Consider the following 24,205-nt stretch of genomic DNA (forward strand, 5'->3'; position numbering starts at 1 on the left):
GGGAAGGGAGGCCCCCAAGTTGGAAAGAGCATGCCATCAGATATGATGGCAATCATGGGGATTTCCTCGCAATGAGCCTATCATCTTTTACAGTCAATGTCTGCTAAATGTAAATGGAATGAAGCTCCTGTTTCAAAGACCCTCCCAGCTGCACAACAGTTCCTAGTCGTTTCACGTACTGGAGATGGTCAGTCCTTTGCAATGGTAAATCCATTTCTTATTCAGAAAAGTGTTGGTGCAACTGTCAACCCTGGGAATCCAGCTCTTTTACACTATGGCAGTTTGCTTTTGGTGGAGACTACTTCTGATTCTGAAGCAAAACAACTGCTTGCTGCTTTACTTCTCCACGGCTACCCTGTATGTGTCGAGGCCCATAGAACTCTGGATTCTTCCCGTGGTGTTATTTACACTAGGCTGCTAGATGGTCTGATCGAGGTAGAAATCTAAATGTAGCTCTCTGATCAGGGTGTCATTGCAGTCCATCGGGTGATGAAAAAGGCAGAGGGATCATTAGTGTCCACACGCAATCTTTTTCTCACTTTTGATAGTGTTGCTTCCATCAAATATCAAAGCAGGCTATGAAGTTATCACAGTCCGACTGTACATTCCAAACCCAATGCACTTCTACGAGCACTGCCAAATGTGTAATATGTGGTAGGAATGCTCATGAGGAAAATTGTCCTCCTCCTCCTCCTCCTCCTCCTCCTCCTCCTCCTCCTCCTCCTCCCTGCCGTACCAACTGCAGTGGCGATCATGCTGCCTCTTCTCGAGATGAGTGGGCTGTCCAGGAGATTTGGGTAAAGGAAAAAGTGCCTTACCCAGTCACTCGCAAGTCATTGGCTAGTCGCAAACCCTGAATTCTACCTTCACAATTACAGTACCATTCTTTCTTGCTCCATGAAGGACATGGCCATGCAGACGTGCGAGGTCACATTCAGCATTGAGGTTGTGAAATTGCCCAGTGTCGTGGTAGCGTTGCTGTCTCCTTGTTCAGTTAAGCAACAAGCCACCAAACTTTCACACTGCGGAGCGAAGTCATCTGTTAGACAACTGGCAGGCTGGAAAAGACAGAAGGAATACTCCTGTGATTACTTCATACGTCTGTCCAGCCAACAAAGATAAGGCTTCTTCTGCCAACCAGAAAGGGTCCAACACCTAAATCCAAAGGCAAATGCTCCTCTCAGACATTGTCACCATGTGATACCCTCATCCGGGTGACCCCTATATCATTGGTGCACAGTGCCATCGATATTTCTGCCCTGGACTCCATAGACTGACAGAGGGAGAATGCTGATGATGCCTCTGTAGATCTTGTGGAGCAGGATCCCCCAGCCTCTGTGCCCTTCAGCATTGTTTTTGAAAGCTAGCACTAGGCAGCCGCTGAGGTGACACCCCTTCATTATGACTCTCCATTAACAGAAATAGGAGAGGATTTGCGGCTGCTCTTAGAATCACAGCGTCAGTGCTCCGTGCCTCCAGGAAACAACATTGTGTCCTCACAATGCATTGAGCTCTTGCATTTCTTTCCAGTTCATTTTGACCTTCCCCTCCAAGGATGGCATTCTATCTCGTGGGGCATCATGCTTCTCGTACGGGATGATGATCCTAGTCTCCCGGACTACCCACCTTCAAGCTGTTGCAGTTCACCTCTCCCTTTCTCACTTGACGTTTTCCCTCCATACCATTCACATCCCTCTGTCACTTGATGTCACCAGGCAGACTTCCTCTGGCTTATTGGACAGCTACCTCATCCCTTTCTGCTGCTCAGTGACTTTAATGCACACAATCACTTTGGGTTTCTCTCGGAACCTGTCAGGAGATGCCCTCTTGGCTGACCTTCTCAATCAACTCGACCTCCTCTGCCTTAACACAAGAGCACCCACGTTCCTTTCAGATTCCACACACACCTCTTTCCATTTGGACGTATCCTTCAGCACTGCCCAGCTTGCCCATAATCTTCAGTGGTCTGTTCCCTCTGACACATTTCCTGTGAACTGTGTTTGCTGACTCCTACCCCAACTACATGCCCACCCAAATGGCAGTTTACTAAGGCCGACTGGAGGCTTTACACCTCAGTAGTGACCTTCGAAAAAATCATTTCCCCAGTTGAGATGACTGGGTAGAATATCTTGGAAACCTTACTGCCACAGAATATTCGTTTCCTCACACTTCCTCTTTACCACACTGTTTCCCCATCCCTTGGTGGACTGAGGTGTGCCACGATGTAGTTTGCACTTGGAGACATGCTCTCCACATTTCTCACTACCATCCTATGATGGCAAACTGCATTAATTATAAACAGTTGTGTGCACAGTGTCGTTACCTTCTTTGGGCTAGCAAAAAAAGAAAAGCTAGCTGGATTTCATTCACTAGTTATTTTAACAGTTCCACTCCTTTTTGTCACGTGGTTCAACCTCCGATGGCTCTGTGCGACCAAGATCCATTCCCCAATTTCCAGCGTGACAGTAGCAGACGATATCATTGTGGACCCTGTTGCTATCTCAAACACCTTGGGCTGCAATTTTGGGAGATTTCGAAGCTGCTCAGACTATCACCCTGCCTTCCTCCATCAGAAACGAGTGGAGGTGGCTCGGGTGATGCCCATCTCTTCGCAGAATTAAGAGTGCTACAATGCCACCTTTACTAAGAGGGAGCTAGATCATGCTCTCACTTCATTCCGATCCGCTGCTCCAGGGCCAGACAATGTTAACATTCAGATGTTGCCCACCTTTCTCTTGTGGGCAAGCACTTTCTGCTTCATACATAAAACTGCTTCTTGGCAGAGGACACATTTCCCAGACACTGGCGTGAAGCCACTGTCATAGCCATACCAAAGCCCAGTGAGGACAAATACCTTCCTTCTAACTACTTCCCCATTTCTCACCAGCTGTTTTTGCAATGCAATGGAACATATGATTCATGCTCGGTTGGTATGGTGGCTCGTCTCTTGCAATTTACTAACCACTACACAGTGTGGATTTTGAGCTCACCATTCTGCAGTTGACCATCTCGTCACTTTGTCCATCCATGTCATGAATGGTTTTCTGCAGAAATCCCAGACACTGTCCATGGTTTTGAATTTGTAGAAAGCCTAAAATACCTGCTGGAGGACTTGTATCCTGTGTACACCCTACATGTGGGTCTTCTGTGGCCACCTGCCCAATTTCCTTCAGGAATTTTTAAAAGACAAAGTTTTCAAGGTGTGTGTGTGTGTGTGTGTGTGTGTGTGTGTGTGTGTGTGTGTGTGTGTGTGTGTGTGTGTGTGTTCGTTCCTCCTTGTTGGTCATCTTTTTCTAGGAAGACAGTATGCTCAGGTTTCTATCCTGAGCATCATCATCTTTGCTATCGCCATTAACCCTTTAATGGCCTGTCTCCCGCTGGGCATCTCTAGCTCCCTGTTTATTCTAGGTTTTGCCTTCTATTGCAGTTCTCCATGGACTTGTCTCATTGAGCCGTGTTTCAGCGATGTCTTGATCATCTACTTGTGGAGCATCGACAATGGTTTTAGTTTTTCCACTGACTAAACTGTTTGTATGAATTTCTGGCAGTGCAGTTGGTTTCTTCCACCATCTTTACGTCTTGGGTCTGTTGCTATTCCATTTGTCAAAACTGGAAATCTGCGGCTTGTGCTCGATAGGAAACTTTCTTGGTCCTCCCTTATCTCTTACTTGGCAGCCTGCTGTATGTGGTCCCTCAATGTCCTCAGTGGTACTTCCTGGGGAGCAGATCGAACTAACGTCCATTTGTACCCTTCCTTGTCCATTCGAAACTAGACTATGGGTGTTTTGTTTATGCATCTGCACATCCATCACTCTTACGCTGTCTCAATGCTGTCCATTGTCGTGGCATTCATGTGGCCACTGGTACCTTTTACATTAGCCTGGTTGAGTACCTGTATGCCGAACTATTGATGTCATACTTCCGTGACTTTCTCCTCAGCAGATATGCGTGCTGTTTGTCCGCAATGTGTGGCCACCCATCCTATGCCTCCTTTGATGACTCCTTTAGTCGGCACTGGGGTGCATCTCTCTTCTCTGCTATCTGTTGGAGCTCGCTTTTGGGTCTTAATCTTAACTTCATGCTGCTTGCCACTTCCCCGATGGGTATGTACCCTTCACCACCTTGGCTTCGTGTAGCAGCCTGTGTTCACCTTGGCCTTCATTCGCTCCCTAAGGACACTACTCCAGCCTTACTATATCACCTTCAGTTTCACAACCTTCACACAGAACTTCGTGATAGTACCTTTGTGTACACTGATGGCTTGCAGACTGACTGACTGACTGTCAGGTGTGCTTTCATCATTGGCACAGACATTTTTCAGTAGCAGCTTCCAGAACATTGCTCAGTATTTATAGCAGAGCTCTTCGCCCTGTATCAGGCCATGCAGTACATTCGGTGGCACAGGCTTTTCAGTTGTCATCTGCTCTGACACTCTGTGCCCTTCAAAGCCTCTGTGTGCTGTACACCGTCCATACTTAGTACAAAAGGTGTAGAAATGCTGTCACTTGCTCACTCTTCATGGAGCCACTGTAAGGTTTGTGGGTTCTTGGCCCCATTGGTCTTGCAGGAAATGAGGTCGCTGCCAAGGCTGCAGTCCTCTTACCTCAGCCCGCTAGTTCTTATATTCCCTCGAATGTTTGTCAGCAGGTGGTTTCACTTCAGCATCACCACTGGTCTTCCCTTCATGGGAACAACATCCGGGTTATTAAGCCCCTCCCAGTGGCTTGGATGACCGCCTCCTCAGCCTTCTGGCTATGAGATCATCATTTTAGCTAGGTTGCATATCAGGTACTGTCTTTTTATTGCCATTTAAGTGGTTCTCCCCCACCACTTTGTGCTCATTGCACTCAATCTTTGACGGTCTGCCATTTCCTGATAGAATGCCCTTTTTTAACCACTTACATTCTCATTTGTGTTTGCCTTCTGAGTTATCAACTGTTTTAATGAAGACACATGGGCTGTCAACTGCATTTTACTTTTTATCTGTTGTAGCAATATGGTGAAGGACATTTAATTTTTAGTTTAGGACCTCCATTTCTCTACAGTGTATTTTGTAGATATTTCTCCATGACCCTGTTTTTAGCTATCTTCTCTTCCGTCGATTGGGATTAAAATGGAGTCGTTTTTAACTCTTCACTTTGTCTTCTTGTTATACAGTTCTGACACGGGGGCTTATGACCCTAGATGTTTTTGCACCCAAAAAAAGAAACCAACCTTATATTGGTGTAGGTTTGTGACACACAGAATTCTCAAGCTAAAGCTGGTCAGCGCACTAATTGCTTAATATCATAACTATGGGCAGTCTTCAGAGACAGCTGTATAGTTCTTTGGTAAATCCCTTGATACAATATACATCTACCTCAGTGTTTGGTAAGGGATGGATAGCTGCTAATGCAAGACTCTTCAGAGGCAACGTCGTGGGCAGCCTTCTCCAAATAAGTTGTGCTCTGTCTCAATCAACATGTTGACTCTCTCTGCTACTTTCATGATGTCCATGGAACATATTAATTCATACGAACTCATCCAACAGTGTGGGTCACTGTCAGGCAGTATATTCACATAAACAAAAATCTATGTTGGCTAGTATCTGTGGGGAAAGAAACAGAAATGAGAGCAGAAATAGGGTGCAGATCACACACCAAAATGTACACTGCAGCTATAAAATAATGGGACTGTTGTTGTAAAAAATTTTATTTCAAAAACATACAAATGTCACCCCACAATATACCTCTAGCTGTCCAATGCTCATGTGAATTTTCATTGATGGAAATAGTGCTATAAGTCTTCTCCTGTGAGATCCTTGATGATGCTTGTCACTTTTTCTTCCTCTGCTTAAATGACCTGAAACGTTGATTCTTTTCATGTAAACATGACCTCAGGAAATAGTCACATGGTGATAGACCAGGTAAATAAGGGGGTCTGACACTGGGAAGCGGTAAGTCACGAAGAACCTTGTAACAGAAAAAATTCAGTATAAGCCAATGCATTGTCTTGATGTGGAAACCATGACTAAATATTCTATGAGGTTTTGGGATTGTAACCAGATCATGTTGACTCCTTGCCACAATATTCGGCTGGCAACCATTCAGCCATCTGCAAATGAGTGTCCACCACTGAAGAGTGCTGATTCAAGGTGTTGGCTTTATAGAAAAAAACTGGCATGGAGATACATGTGCATTGGCGGCCCTCACAGGAGCGTCTATTGAAATCTACCCCCACTGCAAATACTGTTTCATCTGTGGCACCCGGGCGCAGGCATAAAAATGGCCACCCCTCTGTCAGGATGTGCACTCGCCATGCTAAAAACAAATGTCAGATGTCACCAGACATGTCATTATGAATAAAATACTTTTTCCCATAAGAAATTGGAGATCACCGGGTCCCAAGCCTTGTCCAACTGAAAGCCACTGTCAAGATTTAAAACTCTTGTTCTAGAGATATTTGCAGATTCTTTAATTACTGAATCCCAAAAGGACCTCACGGGGGCCAAGATTTTTGTGGCAGAATAATCCATAGTGTCCAGTGGTAATTTTGCTCAGCTATGGCCAACTTACTGGGTTGCAAAAGGCGAGGGGCACTCGCGTGCAGTGCACCTTTCATGTACTGCGTGAATCATCTGACATTTGTAAGCTTTGCTGCATTGGCAAGGAATTTTGTAAATTCCAGCCTTCTGCAATCCCATATCATCCTTTACTGAACTGAGAAGCATTGAGTGTTGCCAGTGGCCAGAAAACTACTTCAGCTTCATGTTTACTTAGGATCTTGCCTACTTTAGATGAAAGGTTGCTAATCTATGGAAGAAGCCATTAAAGTCCAGGCAAGACAGAAATCTGTTTTGAAGTTCTAGATACTATAAGGTCTCTGAAATTACTAATTATTTTGCGGAGTAAAACAGAATTGAATTAAACTCTGATAGTAGTGTTAGAAAGTATTGTAGTACAGTTTGAGAAAAGTTGATTCATGTGTGGCTAATGATACAAGGCTGTCATTCATTTAGTGAAAACTTTCTCAAAATTCATCTTGTTCAAAAATATGGAAGTGGTTCTGAAAATATTAGAGAGCAGCAACTTAGATGAAATACCCTAGCTTCTCCCTGTATTGTTTCTAATATGTTTGTTTTCTTTCCCCCACCCCAATCATTCTCTATTTGCGCAAACCATTGAGATACAGAATGTATCTTTCATAGTGTCCAAAGTGCAAAGTCATGGTCTGCTATTAAAGTGTATTGTGCAAAGTAGAGATTAAACTTAGAATCACTCATTTATTCTTTCTGTTACTGGAATGCCCATATTTGTATTGGAATATCTTCTTCACTTACTAAAAGCTATTTGTATGTTTCTTCCAGAAATATTTTCGACACCAACACCTCCAAAACCAGTTGTAAAGGAAGAACCAGAAAAAATTAGGAAATGGAGGGAAGAACAGAAGAAACGCCTTGAGGAGAAAGGTTAGTTATGTTGATTCACACAGCTGCACTTCATTTCACAGAGAAAAGGTATGGTAAATAACAGGATATGGACCCAAGAGTTCACTTAACAGTTTAATGCTACTCTGTGCACGTCGAGAATCAGTTCATTGCAAGGATTGACAGCACCAACACTAATAACACAATTAATCCATGAAAGCAAAATATTGTAAACAGTTTGCTATTGGTGATGCTATGAGTGCTCCTGCTTCTGTGGTGATTGTCTATCACAGATATGAGGAAATTGCGATGTCTGTGTGAGAGAGTGAGAATCATTGCTGCTTTCTTGTGTGATGGGGAGAGACCGAATCCATCTACAAAGCATTCTGGTGAACCTCCATAAACAGTGCTATGTAGTGCTTAATGGTTACTTTCTCGGTTCAGCACATGGGGCTGAACATAACCTTGTACTTTTGGAGACACAGGATTTTATGCCAAGAGTATTTGAACAAAATATCCTGCTCAATCTTACCTCATTGTATCGTGATAGCAAAACTGATAAATGTGTCGAATCCAAAAATATAGTTGTTTAGAGTCTGTACCAGAACAGGAGTTTTGTAACTTGACTGTATTTTGCTGAAGTGTTGAAGATATGCTGATGATTGGTGTATTAACACGATTCACGTTGTCCGTCGCACTTCATAGTGTAAACTGGGAACTGTCTGGTAGGCAGGCCCGATGTGAAATTGACTGGGCACGGCCTGTGCTGCCTGAGTAGTTGTTCCGCCGGCAGAGGGCGTGGCCTAATTCTCGTGTGCCCACTGGTGGACAGGACTTTACTTGCGGCAACTACTGTCTGTGACACGCCGTGCCGATGTGTGCCTCCCGTGATCTTTCTTGTGCCTACTGCACTCCTCCTCCTCCTCCTCCTCCTTCACCTCCTCCTCCTCCTTCACCTCCTTCGGGAGGTGAAGCCACTGTGATCTACTGCGTCGGAAGGTGGAGCATCGTGCAGTAGCGATGTCCTCCACGTCCATTGGAATGCTGGAGTTGGGGGGATCTGCCAACCCTCGAGCCGGAACCTTCGAATACGGTTGGAAGTGACCCATACGAAGAGGCCCCCGTCGTCCCGCCACTGGAGCCCGGGACAGAACAGGTGACAAGTTGTCGAACTCCGGATCCCGTTCCATCTCGGCAGGGGCAAGACCCAGTGGTGAGGATAATGGGGAAGGCACGACCACAGGTGGCCCAGCTTCCTGAGAAACAAGGCCTGCGAGGCAGGCTGGCTCTTGCCGGGGCATCTCTAACGATGGCAATGGCGATGCTGGTGCTGGAGCTACTGTAGGCCGCTAAGGCTGACAACCATTGCAGTGCAGCAGAGTCACAGGTGGGAGGGGCGGTAGCGTCCCCTGAGAAAACAACACGGGTGCCAGCAATGGGGAAGCCAGCGCCTGAGGGGTCGGAGGGCGGGTGCCCAAACATGGACATAGCTGATTTTGGTGACGTACCTCCCGGTCCCCCGCCTGCAAGGTATAGAGCCGGTGGCCATTGTGGTGCAGGACCACCGCCGGTATCAAACGTGGATTGCGACCAAACCCACGTGCCCAGACCGACATACCTGGTGGAAAACCGGGTACCCCGTTTTGCGAAGACTGGCGAGGACCAGGCTGGAGGAGGTGCAGCAGTCCTAGGTTGGCACCTGTGGAGGAGCTCTGCTGGGCTGCGTTCTCCCATCAGTGTGGTCCGGTATGTCGTCAGAAAAACGTCAGTGCCGCCTCCGCAGGAAATTCGTGCACATAAGTTTTTAATCTGCATCTTAAATGTGCGCACCATGCGCTCGGCTTCCCCATTGAATTGTGGATGAAAGGGGGAGAGCAAACATGCTGAATACCGAAACGCCTACAAAAATCCTGGAAGGTCTACGAAATAAACTGAGGTCCATTGTCCGATACCAGGGTGACTGCCAGACCTTCCACAGAAAAGATTTTTGCGAGTGCCCGGATTGCAACTTCTGAAGCGGTTGAGGAGCAGTGAACCACATATGGGAATCGGGAATAAGCATCGATGACAATGAGCCAAAAGCCATTGATAAACGGGCCTGCAAAATCTATGTGAACATGTTCCCATGCCTGGGTTGCAGGCGGCCATGAAGAGAATGCTGACCTGGGAGACACCTGTTGGCTCGCACACTGGGAACAGGTGGCCACCAAGTGCTCAATTTCTCTGTCAATACAGGGCCAGTACACATGTCTGCGAGCCAAGGTTTTAGTACGGGAAACACCCCAGTGCCCCTCATGTAATAACGTGAAGACCTCTCTTTGCAACCTTGCAGGAACAATCACACCAGGAGCTGTATCATCGGTAGCCAGAAGGACAACTCCTTCCAAGACTGAGAGGAGGTCTCATTGAACAAAATAATTATGAAGAGGGTCCGAGGCCCGGCCTGGAGGTCTGCACGACCCCCCCTGCTGCATGAGGCAAACTACTTGCTGGAGAACCGGGTCAGCTGCCGTTTCCCTGGTGTCTCTAGAACTAGTGATTGGGAAGCCGTCAACCGCTTGGCGGGACGCCACATCCAAATGAAAACATAATCTCCTTCTGATCGAACTTAGGATCCGGGCCCACCGGAAGACTGGAAAGAGCATCGGCGTTGGCATGCTGTCTGGTAGGCCGAAAATAAATGTCATAATGGTACTTAGAGAGGAACAAGGCCCAGCACTGCAGTCTGTGGGCCGCCCTATCCGGAATCTGAGAGGCGGGGCCAAATAGTGATATTAATGGCTTATGGTCAGTGATTAACTGAAACTTTGTGCCATACAAGAACGGGTGAAACTTGGTAACAGCGTAGACAATGGCCAAAGCCTCTTTTTCCACGTGGGAGAAATGGGCCTGCGCAGGACTAAGAGTTTTAGATGCAAATGCCAGTGGCTGCTCAGAACCATCTGCGTTGCGATGGGCCAGGACCGCCCCCACCCCATACTGCGAAGCATCTGTAGCTAGGACCAACGGCTTATTGGGGTCAAAAGTAGCCAAACAAGGTACTGACGTGAGGAGGCCCTTCAACGAGGTGAACGCTTGGCCGCCTGCATGCAAGCAATCAAAAGGAACACCCTTGCGCAGTAGGCAGTACAGAGGGTGGGCTATGGTGGAAGCCCTGGGAATGAACCGGTGGTAATAGGCAATCTTGCCTAAAAAAGCTTGTAACTCTTTCAGTGAAGCGGGCCGCAGAAGGTCGACGATACTTTGGACCAAACTTCCTAACAGCTGGACGCCGTGCCGAGAGATGGTGTAGCCCACATACTCAATGGACGGTTGGAAGAAGTTTGACTTATGCAGGTTGCAACGCAGGCCCAAGGACCGGAATTTGAGAAAGAGGGTTCATCGGTTGTGCAAGTGTTCCTTTGTGCTGCAGCCTGTGACAATTATGTCGTCCAGGTAATTAATACAATGAGGTATTGTTGACATGACGTGCTAAAGATATCGCTGAAATATCGCCGGGGCACTGGATATTCCGAAGGCCAACTGCTGGTATTGGTGAAGGCCAAACAGGGTGTTGATGACCACCAGCCGTTTGGAGTCCTCAAGTAGTATCTGTTGATAAGCCTCCGAAAGATCGATTTTCGAAAAATATTGGCCTCCCGCCACATTGGAGAACAATTCATCAGAACGAGGCAAGGGATAGGTGTCCACCACTAATTGGGAATTAATGGTGGCCTTGAAATCACCACAAAGACATTTTCCTGAGGGTTTCCTGACAGTAACGAGGGGCAAAGCCAACTCGCTAGAAGAAATGGGAAGAATGACCCCGAGGACTGTCAGCCGGTCTAGCTCTGCTTTTACCTGAGGGCGGAGAGCCAAGGGGATCTGTCTCGCACGTAGAAAACGTGGGCGAGCCGATGCCTTCAACGTTAAGTGGGCTTCAAAGTCTGAAACACGCCCCAGGCCCTCCTCTAAGATATCCTTAGTCAGAGGTCAAAGATTCCAACGATTGATAGGGAACGTCTTCGGAGACCAACTGTATGGTGTATGAGATAGAAAAACCGAAAGCGTGAAAGGCATCCAATCCAAAAAGGTTAGCGGAGCTCGCATCCCTGACAAAAATAAAAGTAAGAGGCAGAGTGACCGATTTGTAAGTAACATTGGTAGTGAATTGACCCAGTAGGGGAATGAACTGTTTACCATAACCGCAGAGACGCCGGTAAACTGGCGGCAACAGGGGTGACCCAAGGTCGTAGTAAGTTTGTGCATTCAACAACGAAACTGCTGCACCCGTATCTACTAGCAGTTGTAGTCGGCGTGACTGAACCGACACCTCGATAGTTTGTGTGCTGATGCGTTGGGAGCTTGGCCCGATGAAACTTCCTGAATGTCAACGTCCATGTCCTCCGTACCTGCTTCCTTCGATTCTTTTGGGGCTGAGTGGCAAACTTTAGCAATGTGTCCTTTTTTTATTACATTTGCGACAAACGGCCCAATGCTGGGGCACTCTGACCAATCATGATGTATATAGCACGATGCTCAGGATGGTAAAAGGTGCCGGCGGCTGGAACTCTGTTTACGCGCCGTGCGGGAGCGGCCGCAACGGCCAGATTGTACCGCTCACACGTCGTCCACCCCGGACGCAGTGGACGCGGCCGCGCAGCCCTGCACCGCCGCGACGTCGCACCTCGCTTCCAACCATTGACATGCAGTTTGAGAGACTTCATACGATTGAGCAATGGACAGGACTTCCTCAAGGGAAGGGAATGATGTCTCGCACCATAACGTGGGCATTAGACTCTCGCGACTGCCCCGTGACAAAATGACACTTGCGACTAAGACCATGCAGGGTACGGGCCACGTCTGGTAAGACTGATGGGGCTGTTTCTTGCATTGATAGAACTCGACCCTAGCCACAACAACATCCATGCACCGGCGATAATATGAAGACAGGAATGAAGACAATACGTCAAAAGACAAGGACGAGGGTTCCTGCAATGGTGCTAGCTGCTGCAAAACTTGATACAGCGAGGGAGATATCCAAGACAAGAAAGAGCACGACACACCTCCGCATGGGCAACATGAAATGCCTGAAATGCTGCCGAAGGCGATGTTCATATGCGTCCCAATCCTCTGCCGTCTTGTCATACTGGGGAAAGGGAGGAGGGAACGGCGCTGGGGCAGATTGCGTGGAGAGCAACGCTGGAAGCACCTGTTTCATGGTTGCCATGAGATCTTTCTGCTGCTCAACCAAAACCCGCTCTAAATCCTCCATGCCGTGGATAAGCTGTGAAACTGGAACGACGCAACACATAAAAGAACGACCCTACGCGTCGCCAATTGTGTATTAACACGATTCATGTTGTCCATCGCACTTCACATAGTGTAGACTGCGAACTGTCTGCTAGGCAGGCCTGATGTGAAACTGACTGGGCACGGCCCGTGCTGCCAGAGTTGTTGTTGTTGTTGTTGTTGTTGTTCCACCGGCAGAGGGCGCGGCCGAATTCTCGCATGCCCTCTGGTGGACAGGACTTTACTTGCGGCAACTACTGTCCATGACATGACGTGACGTGCCGTGCTGTGCTGATGTGCGCCTCCTGCGATCTTTCTGGTGGCTACTGCAATTGGAATATTCTGTTTGGTATGATACCAAATGAAGTTAGTCCTGGGTAATGGTGGGGAGTTAGTTCAATGATAAGTTACTAGGTTGTGTAAAGCCGACTGAGAAAGACACTGGGTTCTGGTTGATAGGTTCGCTGACTTTTTATGGGGTTTATTTGAACCTTCATAGTATTTAGCTTATGGTGTGTTAATGTCGATTTGGCTTGAATCTTCCCTGCACTTGCTTAGTATTGCACATATTGCTAAATGGCCTTTACCAGAGCACTGACAGACTGCATCGTGGAAACAGTTGCACTGGTCTTGTAACACACAAACATGGAGGGCAGGAAGGAAGTGTGCAGCTGTACTGGAGTGCGTGCTTTGTTGACTGCCTCTGCTATGTCCTTTGGGGTATAAGTTTTATGCTGCAGAGGCTGACACGCTGTTCACTTGGCATGTATGTTTTGTAAGTTGATTCCTGCTGACATTTTGACAGTGTGCTAGCATTTGAAATCCAAAGATGACCTTCTTAAATGTAAATACGTTTTCTATTTCCTGAGATAATCTATTTGTGTAATGGCTCATTGAGCAAGTTCTACTGTCAGTGTTATTTACAGTATTTGTTCAAGTAATCGATTTGGTAGTTTTAGTGCTTTTTGATGGATGTAAAAAATGTTCAAATGTGTGTGTGAATTCCTGAGGGACCAAACTGCTGTGGTCTTCGGTCCCTAGTGATGGATGTAGTTATTTGATGCATGATGTACTACATCAGGTGACAGTGAACCCATGTATAGTGCTTGACACTATATTCACTTAAATGGGAACTTGCATGTCAACCACAAACGATCCACTACAAAGCTTTTATGGGTTTGATCTGCCTTTTTAAATGATTGATAGGGGCTTCTAGCTGATGCGGTGTATTTGCTTTACACGAGGATTGGAACTTCAATTGTGGCAACTATTTATTTACATCATCATCATCATTTAAGACTGATTATGCCTTTCAGCGTTCAGTCTAGAGCATAGTCCCTCTTATAAAATTCCTCCATGATCCCCTATTCAGTGCTAACATTGGTGCCTCTTCTGATGTTAAGCCTATTACTTCAAAATGATTCTTAACTGAATCCAGGTACCTTCTCCTTGGTCTACCCAGACTCCTACCCTCTACTGCTGAACCCATGAGTATCTTGGGTAACCTTGCTTCTCCCATGTGTGTAACATGACCCCACCATCAAAGCTTGTTCGCCCTGTTTTTCTTTGATTTCCTCATTGTGGACACCCTCCTGCCATTGTTCCCATCTACTAGTACCTGCAATCATCCTAGCTACTTTCATATCCGTAACCTCAACCTTATTGATAAGGTAACCTGAATCCACCCAGCTTTCACTCCCATACAACAAAGTTGGTCGAAGGATTGAATGGTGCACAGATAACTTAGTCTTGGTACTGACTTCCTTCTTGCAGAAGAGAGTAGATTGTAGCTGAGCTCACTGCATTAGCTTTGCTACACTTTGCTTCCAGTTCTTTCACTATGTTGCCATCCTGTAAGAATATGCATCCTAAGTACTTGAAACTGTCCACCTGTTGTAACTTTGTTCCTCCTATTTGGCACTCAATCCAGTTATCTCTCTTTCCCACTGACATTACTTTTGTTTTGGAGATGCTAATCTTCATACCATAGTTCTTACATTTCTGATCTAGCTCTGAAATATTACTTTGCAAACTTTCAATCGAATCTGCCATCACAACTAAGTCATCCGCATATGCGAGACTGCTTATTTTGTGTTCACATATCTTAATCTCACCCAGCCAGTCTATTGTTTTGAACATATGGTCCATAAATAATATGAACAACAGTGGAGACAGGTTGCAGCCTTGTCTTACTCCTGAAACTACTCTGAACCAGGAACTCAATTTACCGTCAACTCTAACTGCTGCCTGACTGTTTTTTTGTCATCAGTCTACTGACTGGTTTGATGCGACCCGCCACGAATTCCTTTCCTGTGCTAACCTCTTCATCTCAGAGTAGCACTTGCAACCTACGTCCTCAATTATTTGCTTGACGTATTCCAATCTGTCTTCCTCTACAGTTTTTGCCCTCTACAGCTAGCTCCCTCTAGTACCATGGAAGTCATTCCCTCATGTCTTAGCAGATGTCCTATCATTCTGTCCCTTCTCCTTATCAGTGTTTTCCACATATTCCGTTCCTCTCCAATTCTGCGTAGAACCTCCTCATTCCTTACCTTATCAGTCCACCTAATTTTCAACATTCGTCTATAGCACCACATCTCAAATGCTTCGATTCTGTTCTGTTCCGGTTTTCCCACAGTCCATGTTTCACTACCATACAATGCTGTACTCCAGACGTACATCCTCAGAAATTTCTTCCTCAAATTAAGGCCGGTATTTGATATTAGTAGACTTCTCTTGGCCAGAAATGCCTTTTTTGCCATAGCGAGTCTGCTTTTGATGTCCTCCTTGCTCCGTCCGTCATTGGTTATTTTACTGCCTAGGTAGCAGAATTCCTTAACTTCATTGACTTTGTGACCATCAATCCTGATGTTAAGTTTCTCGCTGTTCTTATTTCTACTACTTCTCATTACCTTCGTCTTTCTCCGATTTACTCTCAAACCATACTGTGTACTCATTAGACTGTTCATTCCGTTCAGCAGATCATTTAATTCTTCTTCACTTTCACTCAGGATAGCAATGTCATCAGCGAATCGTATCATTGATATCCTTTCACCTTGTATTTTAATTCCACTCCTGAACCTTTCTTTTATTTCCATCATTGCTTCCTCGATGTACAGATTGAAGAGTAGGGGCGAAAGGCTACAGCCTTGTCTTGCACCCTTCTTAATACGAGCACTTCGTTCTTGATCGTCCACTCTTATTATTCCGTCTTGGTTGTTGTACATATTGTGTATGACCCGTCTCTCCCTACAGCTTACCCCTACTTTTTTCAGAATCTCGAACAGCTTGCACCATTTTATATTGTCGAATGCTTTTTCCAGGTCGACAAATCCTATGAAAGTGTCTTGATTTTTCTTTAGCCTTGCTTCCATTATTAGCCGTAACGTCAGAATTGCCTCTCTCGTCCCTTTACTTTTCCTAAAGCCAAACTGATCGTCACCTAGCGCATTCTCAATTTTCTTTTCCATTCTTCTGTATATTATTCTTGTGAGCAGCTTCGATGCATGAGCTGTTAAGCTGATTGTGCGATAATTCTCGCACTTGACAGCTCTTGCCGTCTTCGGAATTGTGTGGATGCTGCTTTTCCGAAAGTCAGATGGTATGTCGCCAGACTCACATATTCTACACACCAACGTGAATAGTCGTTTTGTTGCCACTTCCCCCAATGATTTTAGAAATTCTGATGGAATGTTATCTATCTCTTCTGCCTTATTTGACCGTAAGTCCTCCAAAGCTCTTTTAAATTCCGATTCTAATACTGGATCCCCTATCTCTTCTAAATCGACTCCTGTTTCTTCTTCTATCACATCAGACAAATCTTCACCCTCATAGAGGCTTTCAATGTATTCTTTCCACCTATATGCTCTCTCGTCTGCATTTAACAGTGAATTCCCATTGCACTCTTAATGTTACCACCATTGCTTTTAATGTCACCAAAGGTTGTTTTGACTTTCCTGTATGCTGAGTCTGTCCTTCCGACAATCATATCTTTTTCGATGTCTTCATGTTTTTCCTGCAGCCATTTAGTCTTAGCTTCCCTGCACTTCCTATTGATTTCATTCCTCAGGCACTTGTAATCTATGTAAAGACCTTTAATTGCTTGCAAAAGTTTGCCTCTTATTCCATAATCTCATAGAACAGACAATAACTTCCTCCTAGGAACCTGGTCATATGCCTTTCCTAGATCTATAAAGCATTGATACAATTCCCTGTTCCACTCGTAACACTTCTCCCTTATTTGCCGTAAACTAAAGATCTGGTCCTGACAACCTCTGAGGCCTAAACCCACTCTGATTTTCATCCAATTTGTCCTCAACTAATACTCACTTTCCTTTCAACAATACCTGAGAAGATTTTACCCACAACACTGATTAGAGATACCTCTAGTTGTTACAATATTTTCTGTTTCCATGTTTAAAGATTGGTGTGATTACTGCTTTCGTCCAGTCTGATGGAACCTGTCCCAAATCCCACGCCATTTCAATTATCCTGTGTAGCTATTTAAGACCTGACATTCCACTTTTTTGATGAGTTCAGACTTAATTTTATCCACCCCAGCTGCTTTATTGCAGTGCAATCTATTGACCATTTTCTGCACTTCCTCAAATGTGATCCTATTTCCATCATCATTCCTATCGCATTGTACATCGAAATCTGAAACATTACTTATCGTATTTTCACCTACATTGAGCAACTCTTCAAAATATTCCCTCCATCTGCCCAAGGCATCAACAGGATTCACCAGCAGTTTTCCTGACCTGTCCATAATACTTGTCATTTCCTTCTTACCTCCCTTTCGAAGACTGCTAATTACACTCCAGAAGGGTTTTCCAGCAGCTTGAACCAGTCTCCAACCTGTTTTCAAAGTCTTCCCAAGATTTCTTCTTGGATACTGCAATTATCTGTTTGGCTTTGTTGCTTTCTTCAACATAACTTTCTCTGTCTACCTGAATTCTAGTATGTAGCCATTTTTGATATGCCTGTTTGCTTCATCCTACCTTTACACACTACTGTTCAAAGACATTCTTTAGCCACTTCTAGTACTGTGTCCCTGTAGCTTGTCCATTCCTTTTCCAGTGACTGTAATTGACTACATTCAATTAACTGGTACCTTTCTGAGATCACTGTTATGTACTTGTGCCTGATTTCCTTATCCTGAAGTTTCTCCACTCTTATTATTTTATTTACAGCTCTTACAAAATAGATATTTGTTTCAAATTTTTACTGACCTTCAAATTATTCACCAGCATTGTATATAACCCGTGTCCAGCGATGTGGAAGTCATAGGATACTCGTAGCAGTGCCAATTGTGTTGACAGTTCAAGCGGCGCGGTCTATTGCCCGACGAATTTGTAGCCATTCTGAAGCGAATGCTGTGAAGTGTTTCCTTCAGTTTAGCAATAGTTGAACTCGCGAGGGCTTAAGTCAGGGGAGTGCAGTAGGTGGTATAGCACTTAGCAGCCCCATCAACCAAACAAATCTGTAACAGCTTACACTGTACGCGCTTGAGCATTGTGCTGCAAAATGATGGTCAGGTCCTGCAGAAAGATTCAAAGGATTCTGTCCCTCCCATGGCCCTTCACCACCAATTCTACTGTCTCCTCAGTTCATTTCAGGGTTCAGAAGTGATTTATACTAATGGCTCCATGGTTGCTGGCTGCACTGGTTTTGCTTGCACCTATGCACAATGCACAGAACTTCATTCCTTGCCTGATGGCTGTAGTGTTTTTACTGCAGAATTGGTAGCCATCTTGCACGCACTGGACCATATCCACTCCTGATCAGGAGCATCCAGTGGTTAGCACACTGGACTCGCATTCGGGAGGACGACGGTTCAATCCCGTCTCCGGCCATCCTGATTTAGGTTTTCCGTGATTTCCCTAAATCGCTTCAGGCAAATGCCGGGATGGTTCCTTTGAAAGGGCACGGCCGATTTCCTTCCCCATCCTTCCCTCACCCGAGCTTGCGCTCCGTCTCTAATGACCTCGTTGTCGACGGGACGTTAAACACTAATTTCCTCCTGGTCAGGAGCATCCTTCACCATCTGTAGTGACTCATTGAGTGGTTTGCTCACTATCGGCCATTGCTTCCCTCGCCACCCAATGGTCATCGCTATCCAGGACTCCCTTTCTCTCCTTGCTCAACGTAGATGCTCAGTGGTTTTCATTTGGACCCCAGGCCATGTTGGGGTTCCTGGCAATGAACTTGCTGATTGGCTGGCTAAGTTGGCTACTACCAGGCCATCGCTTGCTATTGGCATTCCGGAAATAGATGTTCACTCGGCATTACGTCGTCAGGTTTTGGGCCTTTCGGATGCAGAATGGCGCACTCCTTCGCCGAACAAGCTCAGGGCGATTAAGGATTCTAAAACTCTGTGGCGGTCCTCTTCGTGGGCCCCTCGGAAGGCCTCTGTCGTTCTATGCCGGCTCCACATTGGCCATACCTGATTGGCTCATGGTTATCTCCTCCGTCGTTAGGAATCCCCCCTCGCTGTTGTTGTGGATAGATGTTGACTTTGGCTCACATCTTATTGTACTGCCTCAACTTAGCCACCCTGCGACGGACTTTTAGCTTTCCAGACTTGCTATCCCTGGTGTTGGCTGACAATGCCTCAATGGCGGATCTCGTTTTACGTTTTATTCATGACGGGGTTTTTATCACTTTATTTAAGGGAGGGACCTTCCACCTTATCGGTGAGTGGAAGGGATGGCAGGCCCTCTTGCTCCCCCCTTCACCCTGACTGGATTGGCTTCAAGTGGGCATGGCGGTTCACCCCAGCCCTCTGCCTCCCCACTCCTTTCCTTATGGGGTCTGTTATGTCTCGAGCATCTCTCTTGTCTCCTGTACCCCTATCATTAGTCACTTTCTTTCTCACTTCTTCTTCCATCCTTTTCCTTCCTTCCCTGTCAATAGTTCATAGTTTTATGGATATTGTAGTTCCCTCTTTTAATGTGGGATTTTATCATTTTTAGTTAATCTAAGATCAGAGGGACTGATCACCGCGTAGTTTAGTCCCTTCTCCAACCAACCAACCACACAAATACAGTGAATGCTTTCTGACCCTGCTTGTTGTTTACCTTAAATGCTGCAAAGTGCCGTTGTAGTTGTTTGGCACAGGATTTGTAGTTCTCAATCATAATTCAGTGCTGGTAATGCAGGTAACAGGACTTGAAAACTGCTGCAGTGCTTCTTACGTCTGTTGATTGGTGGTAGAGGATGATTCCTTCTGCATAACTAATTCACTCAACTGCTTTGGCTGCTGCAGTTGGTGAAGTTGTTACTGCTGTTGAAAGTTGTTGCTGTTGCAGATATAAAATATTTAGCAGGTTGGAACGTTATTTACGCTAGATTGTGTAGTGTTAATCAACACAATTCAGAAATCGGTTCGTAAGCAACACAGTCATTGTGGAAGATCATTAATGTACACAGCATAGGTGTAATAAGAGTGCTCATACTGCTGCACTACTACTCCCCCCCCTATGCCCACGACCCTTAATCACCTAAGGCTAGTGTCTGTGTGGCAGTGTGGCATCCTCTTTCGACATACTGCTCTTGACTGCATAAATGGCTTTGGCATATCTGTATGGGTAGCACTTGCAGGTACTAAAGTTAGTATACAGTTCTTTGTTTTGAAATTTGGTGATACTGATGACAGACTTAAAAGTACTGAAAGGTCTTTTATACAAATACAGCAAAAGATATTTCTTTCTGTGGAAAAATAATAGTTGGGTTTAAACATAGTTTCACCGAAATGAAGCTAATATTTTATACACACTAGTTCATTGCCTGCAAATTGACAGATTTTACCAAAGGTTCAATAGTCCTTTTTGGTTACTATTGTCTTAGGAATAAAGAAGAATCAAATCTTCAGTTGATATTCCATCACTCTGCCAGCTGACTCAATCACTACAGATCAGTATAGATGACTAGGAAATGGTCACTGAATCCCCTTCTTACTAAAGATGTTATTAGATTTCCACTTTTTTCCTTGAAGCTCATTGCAAAGAATCTTGAAAATTGATGGTATTTTGACTTCTAGTAGTGGCATTTAAATCATTTGAATTTGTCCGAAATGTATGATATACAGATCAGCAGAACATAAGTAGCTTTTGTAAGTAAATATGCATAAGCTGTGAATCCTGAAATATCAAGTTGTCATGGAAAATCTGTCTGGTTGGATGCAGGAGCCTGCCACAATTTAAAGGTTGTTTACATACTAATGTAAGGCTCTCATAATGTTTTTCTAATTTTTCTGTACAGTAAAAAAACTAAACTTATCTTTAATTCAGTGTGGTATTGCTAAACACTTAGCAACTGCAAAATAAGATATAAGAAGACTACACTGACAAATTAATCATTTATTAGTACTAATCTTCTGTGTCTGTTTTGAGAACAATATATTCCTGTTTTTAGATGCTAATGAAGAAAAACGGAAGGAAGAACTACGGGAGCAAGCTAAGAAAGAGCTGGAAGAATGGTATAAGCATCATGAGGAGCAGATAGCGAAAACAAAGGCGGCAAATCGGTAAGTTGGAATGATTGGCTCTAAAGAGTCTATTGTTAATTTTGGAGAAGCAATTATATTACCTGCTTCCTCTTGGAGGGCTTCCTTGCTCTAAAATGTTCATTCTTTGTGGAATAGCTGGGCCACCATTCTATGCTATCAGTTGTAATGGAAATGTAATATTAAATATTCTTCTTTTTTTAATGCTGCCACAGGGAAGCAGCTAAGTAAGTGCTATATATTTTGCTAAAATAATTTGCATAATTACTAACAGCTGCTGATCATATTTATTTAAGTATCCGATAGCAGAGATAAATTGAATAACATTTCATTAACTTTACAGGAATGCTGAGAAACAATTTGTTGCTGAAGCAGGAGAAATTGAGCCAGGCACTGAGTGGGAGAGGATTGCAAAGCTGTGTGATTTCAACCCTAAATCAAGCAAGACCAGTAAAGATGTCTCCCGCATGCGTTCCATTATTCTTCAGTTGAAACAGACTCCTCCTGCAGCTAAGCGTGCTTGAGGATATATTCAGCAAACTGAATAAACAACAGGTCACCTTGTAGTTAAGAAATGTTGTTAACTGTCGAATCATTACCTAAACATGTAGAGGAATATCTGAAAAATTCTATATTTTCGTGTTGAAAATAAATGCCTCACTTCAATATAATGTTCATTCAAATCCTTAAGATGACATCCCCGATGACGTACCACTCTTCTGAAAATAGTTACATCTCTTAGGGTAAAGAAGCTGATTCTAGCAGTTAAAGTAGATAATTATTATTACTATTTTTATCCTCAAACAAAATTATGCAGTTTGTAATTAACGTAAATAAAATGTAGGCAAGATGGCTGCAGTTCCTTCAGTTCTGAATAAAAAATGTAGGGTACTTGAATCTGTCCATGTAAAACTTCACTGCTCATATCTTCAAGAAATGGGGTATGAGATGGGTAATTATCGTTGGAACAGAAGCCTCTCTTAATCTGTAGGCAAATTATCTAAGATCTTATAAGCCAAGTTGAAAATGCATTCTCCAGAGTCCATCTGGAAGTAAGAATATGCTGTTAATGTTATATTATTTTATGACCACATTTAATGATCAAAACTGGCTATTTACAAATATAACTTAGATGACAACTGAAGTTATATCATCATAAAGAAGTGCAACAAAGATCGTTGTTGAATAAACTTTGAGTGCAAAGTCTTAAAAATGTTAACAATCTAAGTGGAGATTTCACTGTTCTACTTTCTGTAATTTATGTGAAAAATAAATTTGTGTAAAACACAATTTGTGGAGCATCCTTGAGTATGCACGAAGTTATTGAATATAACAATAAATAAATGTTAGTGAAAATAATCCATTTTTGAAACTATAATGGAACTGGATTTATAAAAAATCTACTCACCAGGTGATCGCAGGAGGGTTGAAGCAGAAGGAAGAAGGGTGAAGCAAAAGGATGGGTGAGGTCTAGAAATGGGGAAAGTTTGTAAAAGTTGCCCAGAACCCCGTGTCATGGGAGTCACCAGACTTCTTATCCCATGCGGTTAGTCTCTCCTAACCCGGTGCTCTTGGAGACTTTCCTGAACTATCTCATTTCCTGAACCTCACCAGCCCTTCTCCTTCAACCCTTCTGCCAGGCTCCAAAATCGTGTAAATTTAAATATCCTTATGTGTGTTGTTTTGCCACTGTTTGGTTAATGAATGAATGAATAAATGTTGTATTGTGACTGGTGTGTCAGTTTTGTTGTATATTTTTCCAAGCATCTTTTCATTTGGCTCATTCTAGGCAGCATTCACTAAAGAGGAATATTGCTGCAAGGTTTTGGTGGAAAAGGGGAACTAATATCCGTTTCTTGGAGATGTTTTCAATTCCTGGTACATATTTTGAAAAATATAGCCCTGGTGCTAGTTGTGAAAGCAATTCTGTACTTCATCTGTACTCCACAAGCAATTTCATGCTGAACATAGTCTACCCTCACAGGTGACAGCAGGCACTGCAAATATTTTTCTGCTCACTATGGAGATAGACATTAGATGTCAGATGAAGCCAGCAACAGAACACATGTGTGAAGATTATATACTGTGTGAAATGATAGTTAAATTTCTAGACGAACATGGAAATAGTGCAGACATGTGGCTAGAAACGACTGAAAAACTTGATGTTGCAGATTGCAAATCTGCAGACGGTAAAGAAACTTACTCATGAAGACTCTTGGAGTGATAGTGTCGTGTATAATCATCAGTTATCTCCAAAAGTAATGCCACATACAATCATGTTATCTCCAAAAGCAACACCAGTAACTAAAATTACTTACCAGACAAAAAGCAGCAATGTTTTGGTTGGTTGCAAGTGGTAAGAAATTGCTGTATGTCAGTACTGTTCAAAATACATTGCTTTGTCCGTTCTGAACGTGAATTGTATAGGTGGAAAAGTCACTAGATGACATAAGAGTTGACTAGAGTTTGAGACAGTCAATTGTATGACTTTTTGAGCTACCATTTCAATAGAACACATACAATTGTGCCAAGAAAAATAACAAAATGCATATTGAGAAACAAGTTGGAAAATGAAGGGATTCAAACAGAAATGAAAGCTTTTATTATGAATGCAAAGCATAAGATTGCTAGTTTTAGTGAATTTTAAGTTTAAAGTGCAGATTAGTCTGGTTTTCAAAAAGAAATAGGTGCTAAAAGAAAGGGGAAAACAGAGGCGATTGCACTCAACCATTCATACACTACAAGGTGCATAATTAGAATGGGTGCTTCATTGCTGCCTAAATTATACGTATGTCTTAAGGAATAAACTGAATGTTTCAGACCATGTGGCAGAACAACAAAGTTCTATGCAGACAATCTTGTGGTAGACCCATTGGAATTTAGGAAAAATGGGAAATGAAAAACATTAGATGTCTCGTGCATCATGCTTTTCTTCTGTTCTGTGAGAACAACTCTTCTAGATTGGTGGTCAGGTCATAAAAGTTCTGATTCATTAAAATCAGTATTTCGAGCTCCAACAAAGC

At 44.0% G+C, this 24,205-nt stretch overlaps 1 protein-coding gene across 5 annotated transcripts in view; it reads left to right on the forward strand.

Annotated features, from left to right (window-relative positions):
* LOC126198572 (clathrin light chain) overlaps positions 1-21,853 on the forward strand; it is a 70,821-nt gene extending 48,968 nt beyond the window's left edge. For all 5 annotated transcript variants that reach the window (XM_049935003.1, XM_049935005.1, XM_049935006.1 and 2 more), the window contains 3 exons: positions 7,346-7,447; positions 21,092-21,203; positions 21,526-21,853. In XM_049935003.1, the coding sequence (XP_049790960.1) occupies positions 7,346-7,447; positions 21,092-21,203; positions 21,526-21,706 (395 nt within the window). In that variant the 3' untranslated portion in view covers positions 21,707-21,853. The remainder of the gene's footprint in view (positions 1-7,345; positions 7,448-21,091; positions 21,204-21,525) is intronic.
* The last annotated feature ends 2,352 nt before the right edge of the window (positions 21,854-24,205 follow it).

The sequence above is a fragment of the Schistocerca nitens genome, chromosome 8, assembly GCF_023898315.1.
Source record: "Schistocerca nitens isolate TAMUIC-IGC-003100 chromosome 8, iqSchNite1.1, whole genome shotgun sequence".
NCBI lineage: Eukaryota > Metazoa > Arthropoda > Insecta > Orthoptera > Acrididae > Schistocerca > Schistocerca nitens.